The sequence below is a fragment of the Pinus tabuliformis genome, chromosome 1_1, assembly GCF_031772625.1.
Source record: "Pinus tabuliformis cultivar Carrire ecotype Pingquan chromosome 1_1, CPIR1, whole genome shotgun sequence".
NCBI lineage: Eukaryota > Viridiplantae > Streptophyta > Pinopsida > Pinales > Pinaceae > Pinus > Pinus tabuliformis.
Genome location: NC_142297.1, coordinates 974,391,301 through 974,411,485, shown reverse-complemented (window position 1 = coordinate 974,411,485; position 20,185 = coordinate 974,391,301). Strand labels below are relative to the sequence as shown.

General features: G+C 40.9%; 1 protein-coding gene across 1 annotated transcript in view; it reads left to right on the top strand.

Annotated features, from left to right (window-relative positions):
- The first annotated feature begins 330 nt into the window (after positions 1-330).
- LOC149217761 (uncharacterized) overlaps positions 331-20,185 on the top strand; it is a 270,412-nt gene continuing 250,557 nt past the window's right edge. The window contains exons 1-5 of the mRNA XM_089391412.1: positions 331-742; positions 833-898; positions 977-1,057; positions 1,452-1,505; positions 1,599-1,667. Coding sequence (XP_089247538.1) covers positions 512-742; positions 833-898; positions 977-1,057; positions 1,452-1,505; positions 1,599-1,667 — 501 coding nt within the window. The 5' untranslated portion in view covers positions 331-511. The remainder of the gene's footprint in view (positions 743-832; positions 899-976; positions 1,058-1,451; positions 1,506-1,598; positions 1,668-20,185) is intronic.

Genomic DNA, 20,185 nt, shown 5'->3' with positions numbered 1-20,185 from the left:
ATTTTAAGTTATAATCTACTCATTTTAAGTTTTGAAAATATAATTTTCTTTGAGATAAATTTATTAAAATTACAAATTTTGAAATACCTTAGCAAATTCTATTAATAAAAATATCTTAATTTATTTTTCAAAACACTGAATCTATTTATTTATTTAAAAATAATTAAAAAATCACACCAAAAATTATTTGCCCAAATTTACAGCAAAAACTCCGAAACTTGGAGGATTACACAACGCCTCTCACAATTGCAATAAGTTAAATCCTAGGACCATAAGTTCGTCTTTGTTAGACACGAGTATTGAAATCATATATTTAAAATATCCTTACGCACACATACACAAATATAAAAAAGGTATTCAAAATAATTATCGCCCCTCTAAACAATTCGGATAAATTTGCACACTCTCTGGTTGTCATTTTAAATGCCCATCGTCTCACCCATACGATTTTGAAGTCAAGTCCATCGATAGTTCACTCCACTATCAGGATTAGTTATCATTACCGGTCTGAATGGCTACAGCGGCTTCGAAGCTCATGTGCAGTGCCCTCCTCACCCCTGCAAGGATTTGTCCAATTACTCATCATTCCCGCAATCTCTCAGTGGAACTGTTACGCGGCCATAGCAATTGGAATTGGAATTGGAAACATCGGCCATCAACTTTAAACAGGTTAGTGGTTCGAGCAGCTCGAATAGAATCCAAGGCCCAACTGCCGCTCAAGTCCAGAGCCCCTGAGTTTGAGGTGCCCATTGCCCCTCTCATTCTCTATCCACCTCTCTCTTTGCATGGTTTTTTGATTTTTATTAAGAAGTTGGTTTGGTTTATGCTGTAGCTACCAGAGCCTCTGACTGGAAAAGTGCGAAGATTGGATGATTTCCAAGGATATCCTGCATTGCTGGTATTTTTCTCATCTCAAAACCGCCAAAGAATGCATAATGAATTAGATAATTCTGATGTTATTGCTTCTCATGTGCAGGTGATGTTTATTTGCAACCACTGTCCTTTTGTTATACATTTGAAGAACGATATTGTGAAGCTTACAAATGAATATATCCCGGTATGCTATGTCTCAAATTTTCACTTTTTTTTTCCTTGAATGCGCTTCTTTAAATTCAATTGAAACAATGCAACCAGCCTGGAGAGGCCGGGCATCGCTAATGGCCCACCTGCACAGGCAAAACGGCGTTCAGGGGTGAACCAATTATCGTAGGCATTTTGTGGCTAACCTACTGTGTCCCATTAAGGGGTACCGTTCCATCAATTCGCCTAGGATTTGCACCAAATTTAACATTTTATTCTATACCTTGGGAATTGAACCTTGGTGGGTGGCCTGATATGCTATCTGAGCCCTGACTTCACTGATATATCATGACCACGTTGACAAGTACTTGCTTGTTTATTTTATTTGTATTTAATAGAAATTTTGGGTGTTTTATTGTCTTGCCTTGCAGAAGGGAGTTGCTGTTGTAGCAATATCTTCTAATTCAACCGTCACTCACCCCATGGTATTGTTCTTCTACTACCAAAAGCTAAGTAACGTATTGGTGAATGGGAATTGCGTACCGTGATGTTCTTTTTCTCTGTATTTGCAATTGCAGGATGGTCCAGATTTCATGGCTGAAGAAGCTAAGCGATTCCAGTTTCCATTTCCGTATCTTTATGATGAGGTGGGTAACGGGAACCCTTGCTTGTATTTCCTTAGTGTACTACATTGATCTAATTCTTATTTTCTCATTCATGCATTTATCCATCTCACTTACATTAATAGTCACACGACTTGGATTATGAACCACTCGCTTAAACCCCAAGAGTTAGAGTATGACTCTGACCAGAAAAAAAATTCTGTATAACACCAGGCAAATAAAATTTAAAATAGGCATATTCTGTCAAACCCTATTAAGATCTGCGTTGTCCGACTATTATATGTTTTGGAATTTTTGGCTGGAATTAATGTTTAAAATTGGCTTTTGACTACATATATGGATTTGGGCACTTTGAAAAATGCCTGGAGTATTTGGATTGTGGAGAATTCACAACTCAAACTTGTGATTGCAACAAATCCCTGTCAGATTCCAGGCAAAATAGGTTCCAGGCAAAATAGACCAGAAGATGTGCCGGAAACCCTCCAAAACGTATAACGGATAGACTATGGTGTTTAAATCTGTCAAAATAGTAACTTACCGAGTCCTGGTCAAACTTGCCTGGTCTTTGTAAGTTTGACCTGATTTGATAGATCTTGGCCCAAATTAATAGCCTTTGGATCACTTTGGAGCCGAATGGAGCAGACTTTCCTGTACTTAACAAGTTCTGCAATTCTTATTTCAATGCTCACACAGAGAAACTCAACACAAAACTCTGCAAACAAAAAAATAAAAAAATATTTAAAATGGGCAGATTCTATCAGACTTTCTTAATATATGTCAAAGCAGTTAAGCTCACTGAGTCTCGGTCAAACTTGCCAGAGTCTTGGTGAGTTTGACTAGATTTGGGCAAAGAAGTATAGTATCTTTGTGGAATTTTTTTTGCTTTCCATGAACACTCACCAAAATGAATGAATCTTGTAGTAGGGGATGGACTTACTAAGATAAACAGATGTACCTCATACCGTCTGAAAGATGGTGTTGAGAGGATAGTTAGAGTAATATTCATGAAATATTTTCAATATATGGTATCCAAGGAAACAAAATGTTGATGACCAAGACACCAGAGTTTGTAAGAAAATTTTGAAGGGGTTATTTGCAGCTTGAGGGACTCAACTAAATTTTTGGGAACCATAATGGAGTTTATCCATGGTCAGATGGTCAAGAGGGTGGACTGAGTTAATGGAGAGCATATTGGGAACTGTTACCCACCATTTTGTGGGTGATATCCCTAGGATAATTTTTTCTCCATAGTGGGCCTCAGCCGGCAGCCAGCAGCCCCTTGCAGCCACCATCTAGCTCATTGTGCCATTTCTCCACCACCTGAGCTAGCCATGTGGTCCTTCACCCATCTGTCATGATCATATGTTTGAAGGTGGGCCTCCCAAACCTAAAGGTATGACTTTTCATTTGGTGATTGAGTATTTTAGTCTACATATCATGGAAACTCTTGGGCATGGATTAATGGGGGGATTTGGCGGAAAGAGTGGACTAGGTCTGTGCTCTTGTCCCCTAGGCTTCCTTTAGATGTTAACCTTGGAGCCTAGTCCAGTGGGATCTCTTTTACTGACCTTTGGGCTTTAGGGATGGTACTACATGGGAAACCCCGATTTTGGTTGCGTAGTCCCACTCCCCAATCCACATATATCACCCTACTTCTGCTCATTATAATCCCATTCATCACTCCTCCCACCTGAGTCCACATTCCTCCACTGGGTTTACAAAGGGTCAGCCACCCCCTCCCCATTGCCCACACTTTGGGTTGAGCCTGGAACGATGCCCAGAGGTTGATACAAAGGAATAGAAAAGAAACAGCATAATTGGCCACATTCAACAGGAAATTGTACCACAAAATGCAAAAGATGGTCAGAACAAACACATTTATCACGTGGGCAAAAGCCAACACATGAGCTCTACCCCCTTCCATGGCCATCATCCTGGTTCCTATAGGCCCTAGATGAGCCTCCTCTATCATTCAGGAACCCATGATTGTCCCAACCCCTGGTGGGCGATGAACTACCCCACCTTAAAGGGGGTATCCACTGCTATATTTTACACATCATGCTCTCATTCCTTTGAGCCCCGAGCAGTTAACCAAAGAAAAATCATAAAAGACAAAAGGCATATGAAGAAGGGTGGAAAAATCAAGGCCAGGGTAACTCATGTACCACGATTTCTCCCTCCTACACATCATTTACCCAAGTATGGGCTTCCCTTTCATTAGCTACCCTTGCACCATGGCATGTGACCCAGGTTTTCCCCTTCATCCCCTACTTTGTTCCATCACTTTATCACATGCCACCACCATTTGAAGGATGTACCATGGACATACCACCCCCTTTAGAAGCAGAAACCACCTAATAGGGTGCTTGGTTAACCCCCTTTGAACTTGGAGACATTTGCACATGCCAAAGCCCACTATGGAAGGGCATGCCATTATGAAGCGCCACCTATTTTCCATGGTTTGTAAACTCTTTTACTTAATTTCTTTAATGACTTGGTGTATTGGAGGGCAAGGGGATGCATTGGATCTTATGCAAGATTACAAATGGTCTCCATTTTGGGTTTGGTCTCCCTATACGGGGTTCTAATCCTCTAGAGCGCTACATTGACACATGTAGGGTGTGTGTAGAGAGCCATGGGCCTCCACAGCAGCAGATAGCATTCCATGGATCCCCAGAGTCATTTAGAGATTGCTCGTGGTTCACCTATTGGACAAGGAAGATGCACCTAGTTCACCATGCCCAGCCGGCTCCATAGTTACACCATACACTTGGCAGATGATCCAGGATCTATATGATGATGTGGCATCACCTATACCATCATCTTAGCCCTTGCAGATGGTCTACAGGCATCTTCGATTTGTTTGGAGACCCATGAGGACACTTGTGTGCCTCCACATCCATTTGGAAGCACCACAAGTTTATTACTTGGAGAACAAGGGACCAACCCTTTGTCCACTACTTTTTGGAGTCCTATTTCACGTTATGGCACCTATGGACTTCATTAGGCCTCCTCTAAGGCCCATGAACAAATGTTATTGATCATTCGACTCTCTTGAGAAGCTTACTCCTTTGTTATTGAGCTAATTTGGTGGGCTTGTCACCAAAAGTACTTGTTATTTTGCACATTATTTTATTCTAGGATCTAATTCAGGCCAGAATAAACTAAATCGAATTCATAAGACGTTGTATAAATAGATGATGAGTTGATTCATTCTCTCATCATCATCACTTGGATTGATCATTCTCTCTTAAGAGATTTTCGCTATTCTTTTTGGAGGACAAAATTGGATGGATGGATGAATTTTGATGTTTGGATATCTTCGTTTTAGTCTTGGAGCTTCTATATTGGCATATGATGATGATTGGATATAGTTGTTCTCACATGTAAGTGCTCTTTTAATGCTATTTTGTCATTCTTTTCTATGTCACATAAATGATGTTGGGATTTCCGCTATACTATGATGAAATTTTGCTACTTTTCTTTGGTGAAAGGGTATACATTTGTTTTTTTATTAGCGTTGTATCATGTTATGGGCCATGTTTGAATAAGTGAATGTTCCTAGAGATATTTCATTGAAATTTACCTTGATAAGTCATCACATATTACACAATGAAGTATTAAGACCTTGAAGCAATTTTCCTCATGCCCTAATTGTCATGCGAAATTGTTCTAGAGGCCTCCTTGACTGAATGAAACCTTCCTAATCATTGGAATATTCTTGACTCCATTTCTCCCAAAGGAATAGGTACTGGTCCTCCATAGGTGAAGACCTTAAAGTATATTTTTCTCACCTTCTCCCTTTCTATTTAGGCCTAGCCTACATAGGTCACCTAGGGAATCACTAATCTCACAATCTAGCCATCCAAATACTTCGATTTTTGGTCCACAACTGTGCTGCAATTTTCTCTTGTGGCCCTTCGAATTTGAAGCAAATCTGACGGTGGGATCTTGAGATATTGCAAGCCTTAGCTCAAGGACTGTTTCTTGCCGCAGGTTTCCCGTGGCTAGTGACCTCATTGGGATTATTGCATTAAATTCAAAGAAAATTTCTCCTTTAATCCCTTTCTCCCCCTCAATTAGGTCAAGCATACCCTTGGTTGATCAATTCCATCACCTTGACCTAATTCTGGGTCCACTTGGCCCCGTGTGGTCTTATAAGATTTTAAAGATCAATCCACAAAGACCACTTGGAATCCAAGTTTCCACAAGGATTTTAGGGGCTAGGAATCTCCTTGACAAGTCATGTACTCAAACCCTAGCCATTGGAATTCCCCTAAGCCCTTCTTAGAGAGCCTTTCATCTTGCTTTCCAAGCAAGTAAGCCATGCATTTGAGCCTCTCTTGTGAATAGGCTTCTAGGATCACCTTTCACCCTATCATTGATCCATTTGCCTTCGTGATCCTCATTATACCAGGTCTCCTCCAATCGGTGAAATTCTGTAAAGAGCAGGGAGCCTTAGCTGCTGTGATAGTGGGCTATCGCTTCATTGTTTCCCTTGACCTAGTAGTTGCCCTATAGGACCCTTGCTAGTTTGAGCGGTAACATTTTTGGCGCCATTTCCGGGGACACGAGACGTGTGTTTTGTTCCCCATACAACATATTGACATATCATTATTGACAACTCCATTGGAAGAACGAAGCCCTAGTTCTTCATTGAATTTTAAGGTTGATGCTTGTAGGGTGAAGCAAGCATATTTTTAGGCATCTTTAAATTCACCCTAGCGACTCCTACATAATTTACATGTATACCTCAAATAGGTTGTCTTTCTTTGATGATTTTCTCGCTTTGGACATCGCTAGCGTCCCTGGCCACCCTAATCATGTCACAGGAAGGATGGTACATGGGGTGCCCGTGTTTGATGGTGATCCACTCTCCGCAATTGACCATGTAGAAAGATTTAATGCACATGCTTCAAAAGAGAAAGTGGTTCACCAAGATGTCCTTATGTTGTTGTTCATGGGATCTCTCGGTGGTCATAACTCATGGTTGCATGATCATGAACCTGAGAGCATCTCATCTATTGAGGAGTTCGTTGATGGCTTTCTTAGACACTTTCAAGTATACCCTGCATTAAGCATCCAAGAGGAAGCCTTCATCGAGCATCATCAAGACATTGAGAATCTAAGTAACGAGCAGGAAGATGAGTCATCATTGGATCCACACAATGAAAAAGATGATTCTAACAACATGTGTGTAGGAAAGAATGAGTCTATGGAAAGTGAAGTTGAGACTAACCTTACCTTTCTCAAGGATAGTACTCCCGAAGATTCTCCTTGTGAGAACCTTGAGGAAGGTGATCCCATTGGCCCCTTGGAAAATGACATTGGAAATTATTGCCATATTGAAAAGGAGAAATGAGAAAATTGTTGGTCCTCAATTTGATTGTGCTCCCATTTATGACACCGATAAGGAGGATGAGGTTGAGAGTGGTCCTCCTTTTCTCCCCGACATTGTTTATGATGACATATCCATTGATACCCTTGGAAAGGAGAATTACCATTTTCCCTTGCATAAAAGAGAGCAATTGGAGATGATTGATTCTCCTTTTTGGGAAGACCCTATCTTCGATACCAACAATGATAGGATTGATAAGGCCCTTGCTCATACCTACCTTCCTTATGATTTCGGGAGTATATTCAAATCACTTGAGCCTCTAGAGTTGGATTTTCAAGAAAAGGATCTTGTTGAGACTTCACCTTCCCCTTTGCCCTTTTCTATTGTTCATCATCTTGAGTCTTCATCAAGTGATTCCCTCACCCCTTGTCATATGATCTCAAGTGACCGTGAGCCCTTTCCCCCTTCCAAGTATAGTGTCAAGGAAGAGCCCCTCATTGATTATACTTTACCTCCTTGGACACACCCTCAAGGTTTTGATCACTCCATGACCTCCCCTCTCCAATGTGACCATCACCTTGAGCAACCTATTTGTTGCACTCCTTCTTTCCCTCACCCTTCGTTCCCCTCTCATCACAACCTTGGGGCAACTACAAAGCACAATATTATGAGTAATGATTGTGATAAGAAGTTCTTAAGGATAATCATTCATTCCACCATTGTGTACTTAGAGGGAAGGCTCTGCATTTCTAGATTGACTCGTGTTCCTTCTCTTAGGGATTCCTCTTACCTCACATGGAAACCATATTTTCCCACCTCCCGCCCGCAGCATCCTCCATGTGTTTGGGTTTGCATTCGCTTTGGGATTTGCTACATGAATCATATAGGCATGCATATTTATATTGGTTTGATGATATGTTGGTTGCACTGGCTTTATGATTACACTTAATATTAGCTTCGTCGTATGCATGTTAGGGTAGGATGCATTGCATGCTCATTTTCTCATTAGAACTAACATCATATGATATTTCTCATGGTAGATTAGATGCATTTAGATTAAATTTGCATTATATTTACTTTCTTGTTGATTTTATGGCCTAACACTAAGCATGGGTGATCATAAGACACCATAGAAACATGTTGCCTCGTGCATTTAGTCTTTGATATGTGCAGGTAACAGGTCTACGGTAACCAAGAGATTGCTAGTGTTCTCATGACCTCTCATTCGAGTAGCTTCGCCCACTTGTCCGAGAGCTCATGTCCCAGTTGGAGCCAAATGTTACCTACCATTTTGTGGGTGATATCTTTCTCCATAATGGGCTTCAACCAGCAGCCAACAACCCCTTGCAGCCACCATCTAGCTCATTGTGCCATTTTTTTGCCACCTGAGCCAACCATGTGGTCCCTCACACATCTATCATGATCGTATGTTTGAAGGTGGGCCTCCCAAACCTAAAGGTATGCCTTGTCATTTGGTGATTGAGTATTTTAGTTTACTTATCATGGAAACTCTTGGGCATGGATTAATGGGGGGATTTGGCAGAAAGAGTGGACTAGGTCTGTGCTCTTGTTCCCTAGGCCTATTTTGAATGTTAACCTTGGACCCTAGTCCCATGGGATCTCTTTTACTGAACTTTGGGCTTTAGGGATGGTACTACATGGGAAACCCCGATTTTGGTTGCGTGGTACCACTCCCCAATCCACATATATCACCCCCTTTCTGCTCATTATAATCCCATTCATCACTCCTCCCACTTGGGTCCACATTCCTCCACTGGGTCCACAAAGGGTCAGCCACCCTCTCCCCTTTGCCCACACCTTGGGTCGGGCCTGGAACGATGCCCAGAGGTTGATGCAAAAGAAAAGAAAAGAAAAAGCATAATTGGCCACATTCAATAGGAAATTGTACCACAAAATGCAAAAGATGGCTGGGACAAACACATTTAGCACATGGGCAAAAAGCCAATACATGAACTCTACCCCCTTCCATGGCCATAACCTGGTTCCTATAGGCCCTAGATGAGCCTCTATCATTCAAGAATCCATGATTGTACCAACCCCTGGTGGGCGATGAACTACCCCACCTTAAAGGGGGTATCCATTGCTATACTTTACACATCATGCTCTCATTCCTTTGAGCCCCGAGCAATTAGCCAAAGAAAAATCATAGAAGGCAAAAGGCATATGAAGAAGGGTGGAAAAATTAAGGCACCAGGGAACTCATGTACCATGATTGCTCCCTCCTACACATCATTTACCCAAGTATGTGCTTCCCTTTCATTAGTTACCCTTGCAACATGGCATGTAACCCAAGTTTTCCCCTTCATCCCCTACTCTGTTCCATCACTTTATCACATGCCACTACCATTTGAAGGATGTACCATGGACATACCATTCCCTTTAGAAGCGGAAACCACCTAATAGGGTGCTTGGTTAACCCCACTTTGAGCTTGGAGACATTTGCACATGCCAAAGCCCACTATGGAAGGGCATGCCATTATGAAGTGCCCACCTGTTTTCTATGGTTTGTAAACTCTTTTAATTAAGTTATTTAATGACTTGGTGTATTGGAGGGCAAGGGGACACATTGGATCTTATGCAAGATTACAAATGGTCTCCCTTTTGGGTTTGGTCTCTCTATACTGGGTCCTAATCCTCTAGAGGGCTACATTGGCACATGTAGGGTGTGTGTAGAGAGCCATGGGCCTCCACAATAGCAAATAGCATTCCATGGATCCCCAGAGTCATTTAGAGATCGCTTGTGGTTCACCTATTGGACAAGGAAGATGCACTTGGTTTACCATGCCCAACTGACTCCACAGCTACACCATACACTTGGCAGATGATCTAGGATCTATATGATGATGTGACATCACCTATACCATCATCCTAGCCCTTGCAGATGGTCTATAGGCATCTTCGATTTGTTTGGAGACCCATGAGGACACTTGTGTGCCCTCACATCCATTTGGAAGCACCACAGGTTTATTACTTGGAGAACAAGGGGCCAACCCCTTGTCCACTACTTTTGGGAGTCCTATTTCACATTATGGCACCTATGGATTTCATTAGGCCTCCTTTAAGGCCCAACGACACATGTTATCGATCATTCGACCCTCTTGGGAGGCTTACTCTCCTTTGTTATTGAGCTAGTTTGGTGGGCTTGTCACCAAAAGTACTTGCTATTTTGCACATTATTTTATTCTAGGGCCTAAATTAGGCCAAAATAAGCTAAAACGAATTCATTAGACATTGTATAAATAGATGACGAGTTGATTCATTCTCTCATCATCACTTGGATTGATCATTTTCTCTTAAGAGATTTTTGCTATTATTTTTGGAGGCCGAAATTGGATGGATGGATGATTTTGATGTTTGGATATCTTCATTTTTGTCTTGGAGCTTATATATTGGCATATGATGATGATTGGATATACTTGTTCTCACATGTAAGTGCTCTTTTAATGCTATTTTGTCATTCTTTTCTGTCACATAAATGATGCTGGGATTTCCACTATACTGGGCCAAAATTTTGCTGCTTTTCTTTGGTGAAAGGGTATAAATTTGTCTTTTACTAGCGTCGCATCATGTAATGGGCCATATTTGAATAAGTGAATGTTCCTAGTGATATTTCATTGAAATTTATCTTGATAAGTCATCAGATATTGCACATTGAAGTATAAACCTTGAAGCAATTTTCATTGTGCCCTAATTGTCATGCGAAATTGTTCTAGAGGCATCTTTGACTGAATGAAACCATCCTAACCATTGGAATCTTCTTGACTCCATTTCTCCCAAAGGAATAGGCACTGTTACTCCATAGGTGATCACCTTAGAGCATATTTTTCTCACCTTCTCCCTTTCTTTCTAGGCCTAGCCTACATAGGTCGCCTGGGGGGCATCACTTATCTCACAATATAGCCATCCAAATACTTTGATTTTTGGTCCACAACTGCACTGGAGTTTTCTCTAGAGGCCCTCCAAATTTGAAGCAAATCAGATGGCAGGATCTCGAGATATTGCAAGCCCTAGCTCGAGGAACGTTTCTTGCTCTAGGTTTCCCGTGGCTGGTGACCTCATTGGGATTATTGCATTAAATTCAAAGAAAATTTCTCCTTTAATCCCTTTCTCCCCCTTAATTAGGTCAAGCACACCCTTGGTTGATCAATTCCATCCCCTTGACCTAATTCCCCTTGGTCCTGTGTGGTCCCATAACATTTTAAGGATCAATCCACAAAGACCACTTGGAATCCAAGTTCCCCCAAGGATTTTAGGGGCTAGGAATCTCCTTGACAAGTCATATACTCAAACCCTAGCCCTTGGAATTCTCTTAAGCCCTTCTTAGAGAGCCTTTCATCTTGGTTTCCAGACAAGTAAGACATACATTTGAACCTCTCTTGTGAATAGGCTTCTAGGATGACCTTTCACCCTATCATTGATCCATTCACCTTCATGATCCTCATTGTACCGGGTCTCCTCCCATCGGTGAAAGTACGTAAAGAGCAGGGAGCCTTAGCTGAGGTGACAGTGGGCTATTGCTCCATTGTTTCCCTTGACCTAGTAGTTGCCCTATAGGACCCCCCTCCTAGGACCCCTACTAGTTTGAGCGGTAACAGGAACCTGTTCAGTATCTCGTCAAAAATTTTGGATAGAAAAGCTTCCATCGAAGGGATTCACAACACTAATAGTAACTTGTGAGAATTTTATTATGGATGTAGAAAATTCATAGCAATTTTTATCCCCTTCTTATAGTTGTCTTGGATATAGAAAATCTTAAGTAGACCAATGAACACAGGTATCGTTAGAAATATCTTAGAAAAGGAAAAATGAATCAAGGGAATGCAAGAATAATGTGGAACGAGCTTAAGAAATACTCAAATTATATGGTGGTCATAATAGAATTCGATGGTCATTAAGATTGGTGCCAACCTTTCTCTGAGCATAAAGCCAAATAGCTAGTTGTTTGCATGAAAAATCCATAAAATTGTCATAAAGGAGGAGGCTTCTCAAAACTCTGCAACTTTGCTCATGAATTTGGTCTTGTTATGGACAATGAAATTTCTAAAGGGGGGGAGGCATTACTGCCTACAAACGTTTATGAAGTTTTTTTTAAATGTTGCATATATTATTTTATAGAACAAATAAGCACATTAGGGAGCACAAATTAAGTTATCGAACAACAGGGGTACTGGGAAAATCCCACAATAAAAAGGCCAAAAAAGCATGTGACCCCATGTACCAAGAGAGGACTCTACATCACGACAAAAAAAGCTGAAGTTGTCTCTCACAAGCAAAGCCTATTGCTCAAAACTCTTTAAATCTCTGAGACCAAAGGGTAGGGGGACTCCCTGAAAAGTGACTTTACATCAATGTTTCCATAGAAAGCCAATAGCTAGCGACTATACCGATTGCAATAGGGATTTTCCGCTGGTCCTAATCAGCCAAGTGCCACACAGAAGAGGACTCTTCCATGAAAGTGGGGTTGTGAGGAAGAAAGTGATATTTATCCTGAAACCATGCCCAAAAAACTTTAGCGGCTCATGATCACCAAAAAAAATGTTCAGTTGTTTCTTATCTGCCACACAAAATGCAAGCAACATCGCTTACATTTGATTTTATAAAGATTACTCTTGACAACCAACCCTTCATGGAACAAAAGACACCTTCACACTTTGTACTTAACACAGGAATGTGATTTCTGGATACATTAACATTGCCTCAATCAATTTTCCATTGGATCCTTCACCTCCACCTTTTGTCCAAGTGAGGCACAAGGTCAAAAGTGTGCCTTACGCTACAATACAAGTCCTAATCTTATAGATGTAAAAGGGTTCCCCATTCCTCCATTGCCAATCCCTCCAGAATAACCTTGACTCATGTATGATGCAATTGCATTTTAAAAAAGACAACCCTTTGGAATCATGTGCTATAGGCCCTCTAAAACAAATTTATCTACACCAATGAGATATTGGGCCTAGTTAAGGGCAAACCAAGTATGCTAGTGTTGGTGCTAATGCTTCCACAAATCCTTCCAAAAAGGGCAATTTTATTATCAATCTTTTACTTAATGTAATGAGGTGAAAGGCCAACCTAATCATTGGGGAATTCGGAATATCCAAATTAGTTGTGACACCAAACCCCAAGCATCTTGAGGTCACTTAAATTGACATGCAAGAAAGTCAAACACAACTTGCCAAGTTGGTCACATCCCTTGAACAAGGTAAGGCTTTCAATTTGGGAAGCCTTCAATTATGTCACAACTAAAAATAACCTTTAATCTCAGGGCAGTATAAGTTTCAATCTCTTGAGGAGTACAATCTGTTGTAATCATAATGTTTTCCACTAAATCTGGTTTCATGGCAATGTTAATAGGGATAGTCTCTGAGATGTTTGCCAAGTTCCCTTTCGAAGAAACAACATGAATAAAGACAAGGCATTGGGAACATTCAACATTACCCGAGGAATCCAGGATTTTAGAGCACTCATCCAAACTATTTACCTGAGGGATAAAAGATGACCGATGATAAAGATCCCCCCAGGGATGATTAGAGACTGACATGACTTCCATAATTGCTTCATCAGAAGAAAGTAGAGTATCAAGAAAGTCACAAGAAGGTGGATGGTCAACTGCCCAATTGGGCACAAGATAGTCATTGAGTGGCTCATGAGACGTGTTGCTTGACTCAGTTATCTCAGATGCCAATTGGATGCATTGGTAAGCAATCATAGTTGGGCTTAAAGCATTTTTCTCAACATACTGATTTACTTCCGATGGAGAAGGCACAAGCCAAGGGTTAGGAGACACATGGGGTCCACAAGTAAAAAAGAGATTATATGCATAGGAACAACTAAAGAAGAAGGAATGTCGAGTAGGGGTAGAGGAAAGACACCGATAAGTGACAAGATTTTAAATAATCCCGCACCAACACTCTCATAAGCTATAGGGTTATCTCCAACAAATGACACAAAATTTCCCGTAGTGATAAGTTTGGTCGATGATATGCAATAGTCTAATTGATCGATCATGACAATCTTGCCTTCATGGGGAATGCGAAGCACACGAAACACTGAAGACACGATAATAGTCATAGCATAGAACCAACTACGACCAAGGAGAAAGTTATAAGCTATGGGAACATCTACAACTTAAACATCGACATACATGGTTTTGCCCCCTAGTTTGATGGCAAGGAAGGAAGAATGCCCTGAGGCACGAAGGTGTGTCTATCAAAGGCCTGCAGAGTAGTACTTGACTTAGCAAATGCTACAAAACCAATAGTCTTCCAACATGATCCAGACATCACACAAGTAGAAGACCCTTCATCCACTAAAGTTTTGTATATGTTGCAATTAAAGATACGCACCGAGATCTAAAATGTGACTTGACGAGAAAGTCTAAAATGAGGGGCACCAATGCCAAACATGATCCAACTCAACTATGAGGGATCCACCCCTCCGATAGCGGTCAATTAGGCTTTGTGTTGCATGGGACAACTTTGCAAAACCTCCAGAGCAGACATGGAACAAGGTGCTTGGGATAAATTCTCAATAATACTATAATGTTGGGTAGCCGCATTAGGATTGTGTGTTGACTTACAGAGAACACCCTTAGGTGGGTGATATACTAGGTCCAAGGGCTTATCTGATGTGACTCGTGAGAGGTCCAGTAGACGTAGCAGGGGTGGCTGAGTCCTTAGAAACAGAACTCGACTCAGGAGTGTCGTAAGAATTTACTCACGTGGACAAGTTGACTTGTTCATTAAGCATAAGAAAAAGCACATTGATTCCAAAAGGAAAGTCATGTTACCACCCACTGACCCTTGGTGAAGGTGGAGGAGGCTGCACAACCATTTGCTGTTGTGGCTAGGCAGGGAATGGATGAGTCAAAATCACCAATTGCTAGTGGACCAAGAAAGGCGATGGACTCCATCCATACGAGGGCACTCATAACTTAAATGTTCTTCCTAACAAATTTTACAAGGAAATCTAACCTTTCGGTGACGCTTATTTGTGCCCCTACTCTGATTAGGAAATCTAACCTTTCGGTGACGCTTAGTTGTGCCCCTACTCTGATTAGGTTGATTTTGAGTATTTTCCTTAGCACATTTAGGATTATTCTTTTTCTTCTTACTTCTAGGTTGTTGAGTATTCTTAGGTGTTGTGGACTTCATCGTGAAAACCTCGGTGGAATGCTCAAAAGAAGGTGCTTGCTGAGAATCATATGCACTTGCTGGGCTTAGAATGTGACAATATTTTACCCTAGCTGAGTAGCTAGCTAGCTCACAGTATCAGAAAAAACAGAACCAATAACACCATCAAAGTGTAGTCTTGGACTAGGTCATTGTAGATCAGTTGAAGGTCGAGGAGCATTAAGAATAATCTCATACAAAGTGCCTTATTGAGAATAAATCAAGTCAAGGTGTTGAACACGTAAAATTTCCTGCTCCTTAGTAGCTTCCCGAACCATAACGACATCCTTGGCTATAGATGGCAATAGAGATATGGTGAAACCGTGTTTAAACACTTCATTAGGAAGTTTGGTTCGTACTAACCTCTTGCGTCATCTCCACTCATTGATATGATCAAAGATGTGATTAGAGTTATCTTGTTTGAAATTCGACAAAAGGTCAGTCCTAAGATCTTGCTTAGTAGGTAGTTGCAAGTGAATCAAGAAAGTACGAGCCAAGGAGGAAAAGTCATTATAAGATGCTGTATAAAATTCGATATACCATTTGCGGCATCTCTGGTTAGGGTTCTTTGGAAAAGTCTCAACCTCACAGAATCATCCACCAAAGAGTTAGAAAAACACCAAAGATGGTAGGTGGTGATTTATGTGGAAGGATTCTCACCTGACTTCCCTTCAAACTTTAGGAGTATTAGACCAAAGCTTGGATGGCATGGGTTGCCATCGAGGGTTATTTACCATCTTATCCAAATCTGACAAATCAAGAGAAGCTAGAAATGGAATTTGTTGTTGGTTAATTGGATCATAAGGGAAATAAGTACCCCCTGACGAACCATAAGGTCCCCCCATACTATAGTAAAAGGCAGATTAATGTGGATCAAGGTTGTACTTCATCCCAGTATACCATGGTCCTGGGTCAATAGATGAGGTGTAAGGATGTTTTCCCCCAGAGAACAAAGAACCTCCAAGAGCATGGCTACTCATGGGGTTGTACCCAACAGTAAAGGAGAAACCTCCCTGTTCCATAGCACCGCCATAAGCGTTATATCTCATTGCATAGTGGTACTAATGGGGTTAGTTCCCCTAGGTAAACTAGCCCCTCTGAAGGAATATGAACCTCTAAAGAAAGGCACCCCACCTAACAAAGAATCATTTCAAGGTTGGCAAGCACTACCAAAAACATAATTTCCCCCAGCCTGACTAGAAGCAATCATGGACCCCCCTACATGTTCCCCAAAGTAGGTATGCTCGTGTTAGGTAAAGTGATCATAGGTATAGATGAACTGGGAGTAAAGATCCCAACTCTCACAGGTTGACTAGGGTTTTCCCCCATTCCGAACACAAAGGTGGATGAGGGCATAGACACAAAGAATGGCATAAAACTTGTAGGGGTTGTTGTTGCCTTAATCCACACCTGAGATTATCATTGAGAAAGTATTTAATTCCACTTGGTGTGGCCTTGTGGGCAAGTCTCCAGTTGAGTCTGTCACTCAATCCTCAACCCCTTTGTCTAGGCTTACTCCTAGCGAAGCCAAGGGGGGTGGACCCTAAAAGATATCTAAGGCTCAACTATATAAGTTAAGTTATAGGAGTTAGCAATGATGTTCAAGATACAATTCACTCTATGGCATCAATGCACATTCATGAGCATATACATCAAACAAGACTAAATATTGCAAGATAAGAAAAGTAAGATTAGTGCCAAGATGTAAGTGTCTTTAAAGTAAAGTGGCAAAACAAGTAGAACAACTTGGATGATCCTTGAAAATGAAATAAATGCTCAATATGATACTTGAAGTAAATAAGGATTTCTCAAAAGAGATAACGTTTTCCAAATGAGAGCATATGATATACAAATTCAAACATCCATCCTACTTTGTAGTGAAATGAAATTATCTTGGTAAATTTTAGCTTTAGTCGGATCTAAAGCAAGTTATAAAAAAAAACTCCCTTCCCCAAACCCTACCCTTGTTCGGGCTCAGATCTCAGAGTAAGGAGGCAATAGGGGATGGAGGGTCCCTAATGTCTACTTCAACCAACTTAAGTTGGAGGTAAATTGTTAGTGCAAAGGATGCCAATTTGCTAATGAAAGATTGCTTGCAAAATAGATAATACTTGCAAGTAAATGCAAAGCAACTTAATGAGAATTGATTAATTAGATCAATGAAATTGCAAGAAAGTTGCAAGAGCAAATAAGTCCACAAATTGCAAGAAAGAGACAATTGCATGAAAATGATAAATGCAAATGGAATTAGCAAATTAATCTAACTAAGCAAATGAAACTTATTCAAATGGAGATGTTGCATGAGTAAGAGAAACACATTAAAATAAATTGCATGAAATGAAATTTGTGAGAACTTAGATGCAGTATGTGTTAATCTAATCTAATTTAGTTAAGAAATCGAAACCAAAATGGAAACACTCAAGCAACACATGGAGACACCTTCCTGAAAAGGGGAAGGGATGGGATGCCTAAGGGAAAATTCCCTAGCTCCCAAGAAGAAAATGATCCTTTTATTAAGATTAGATCCCGCTTATATAAATTAGGGATAGGAAATGATCTTTGGAAAGAGTTTACAAGCATATCCCTCAAAGGGGAATGATACTCTTGTTGAAATATGTAACTAGGTTCAATCTTCATAATATATAATGTACTCTTGATTCTTGTATATTGTAAAATGAAAGAAAATTATTATTATTTATTTTGTAGCATGCATTTCATGCTCAAGGTCAATTTATTTTAGGTCAATGCACCCATTGAGTGCTTCTAGGTTTTTGTCATATAGTTAAGAAGTATTAAAATCCGAAAGTTCTATGCAGAAATTAAAAAGATTCGTTGCAAAAACTTGAAATTTCTATGCAAAACACTGAATGTACTTTGTGTGAAAATTCCAAATTGGAATCCTATTGCAGCAACTGGAAATTATTCTCCCAATTGTTAATTTAATTTAACAATTTATTTGTTGTTTGCTATGACAAATACTGAATAAATCACACTACAATGTACACAAATAAAATTGTGGAAGATTAAACACTGGAAGAAATGCTAGTGCACATAAAAAAAATAACACAATTGTTTTTGGACAAAAGTCCCTGAAAAAACCTAACTTGGGAAAACCAGTGCAACAGATGAGGGTTTTATTATTATGCAGCAGTGAAAAATTTGAGTACAATCTGGATGCTTGAAACTGGCAATCCACAACAACAAATCTGGACAAAATATTGAAGGGAATTTCCCTTCTCCCATAGGCAATCTTTGGCACGACTTGCCTTCAGAAAACTGGCCATCCAAACCCCAACGTGAGCTGCCTCTATGCTGTCTCCCACATGTGTGGCTCGAAACTGCCTCTGATGAAGTCGTTCTGCCTCCAGCTGTTAAGGAAATCGTCTCTCTGGCCTTCTGGGACCTCTGCCTAGCCTCTGGAACTGAGAACGATTTTTCTCACCAACAAATTTATTTGCCTTGCTGAAGCTACTGTGTAGAGCCTCTGCGCTACCTCTCTAGGATAACTCGGCCCTCTTGCTGCTACCTCTCCGGATCTGGAAATATTTCCTCCGGACTCAATGTCCCTGCCCCTCTCACACTGCTTCGATCTATAGCTCTCTCTCGGCAACGGAGTGTTGCTACTCTGGAAATCAAACCTCTCAAGTGTATTCTCTGTCACCACATCGAATTCCTCTTATAATCTTTTGTTAGAGCACCAAAGGCTAAGATTAAAACTTAATCAATGGCTAGGATCATCTCTGGATCAATCTGTGCGAGTTTCTAGATGATTCTCTCCTTGACTTAATTAATACTGATTAATTAACCATATTCCCTAAGTTTAGACTTAGGAAATATTTAAAAGTTGGTTAATCTAATTAAGTCATTTCTAGACTTAATTTCTAGAAATGATTTCTAGGTTTTGGAGATCTCATGTATTCTAGCCTCTCCACAAAATTTCAAGGTTATAACTTAGAACACATCCGATGCTACAAAAACTAACACTCGCTCTTAGCGAGGAATGTGTTCTAGTGCTACTGCACCCCCTATAGTAGCACCCTGTCTCTGTATCATCTTCTGTCACGTTGCTGATATCTGGTTGCTGCTGCCCACCAACCACTGCGCAACTCTGATATACGCTACATCTGTGCCACTGCTGACCCTGCTGTATTGCTGCCAACACTGCAACTCCCTTTCATCTGTTGTTGTTGCAACTGTAACATCTGCAATCGAAAAGAATCCAAAATACTAAATCAATTGTGATTGGTATAATTTATTTGTCACCCGAGTCTCTGACTGCTGCTAGTATCTGCACTGTCACTGAAGAATTTGCGCTGTTGTTGACTTTGCATTGTGCCAACTGCACTGCCGTTGACTCTACATCGTGCCAACTGCACTGCTGCCAACTCTGCACTGTGCTCCCCAACATCTGATTGCTACTAGTCTCTACAATTGTCACTCGATCTTTGACTGCATCAACTGCCACTGATCCATCCTGCTACTGAAAACTGTGGGCCCTCGTAGCAAGGTATTGATCCATGAGGTGGACTCCTCAAGGATCCTGCCTATCTATAGCGCTCTTGGGCTACAGCACCAAATCTCCCCACCTCACTCCTGGAGGTATATCAACAACCATAGCGATGTCTTCCTCTAGCTTGGAGGAGAGCTTATCGATCTCTGCTGAAGCTGCCTACTGGTTCTACTTCTCCTCCTTGTCCTTCTTGCTTGGGTACTGTAGTGACCAAGTTCACCACACCTGAAGCACTTGACCTTCAACAAGTCCTTCTTCTTCTTCCTCTGCCCCTAATTGGGACCCTTAGATGCAAGGGCCACATTCTCCTCCTCCTTCACCTGCTTCTATCCGTTGTTGCTACCATTGATGGAGCTTTTTAGAAGATCTCACCTAAGTTCCTCCTGTTGCAAATCAAGCCACATCCTGTACCAATCTGGCATCTTGTCTCTGCCAAAGATGCTTTGGGAAAAGACCTGCCAATCCTTGGAGACACTGTTGAGTGCCAATCTCACAAGCTCTGTGG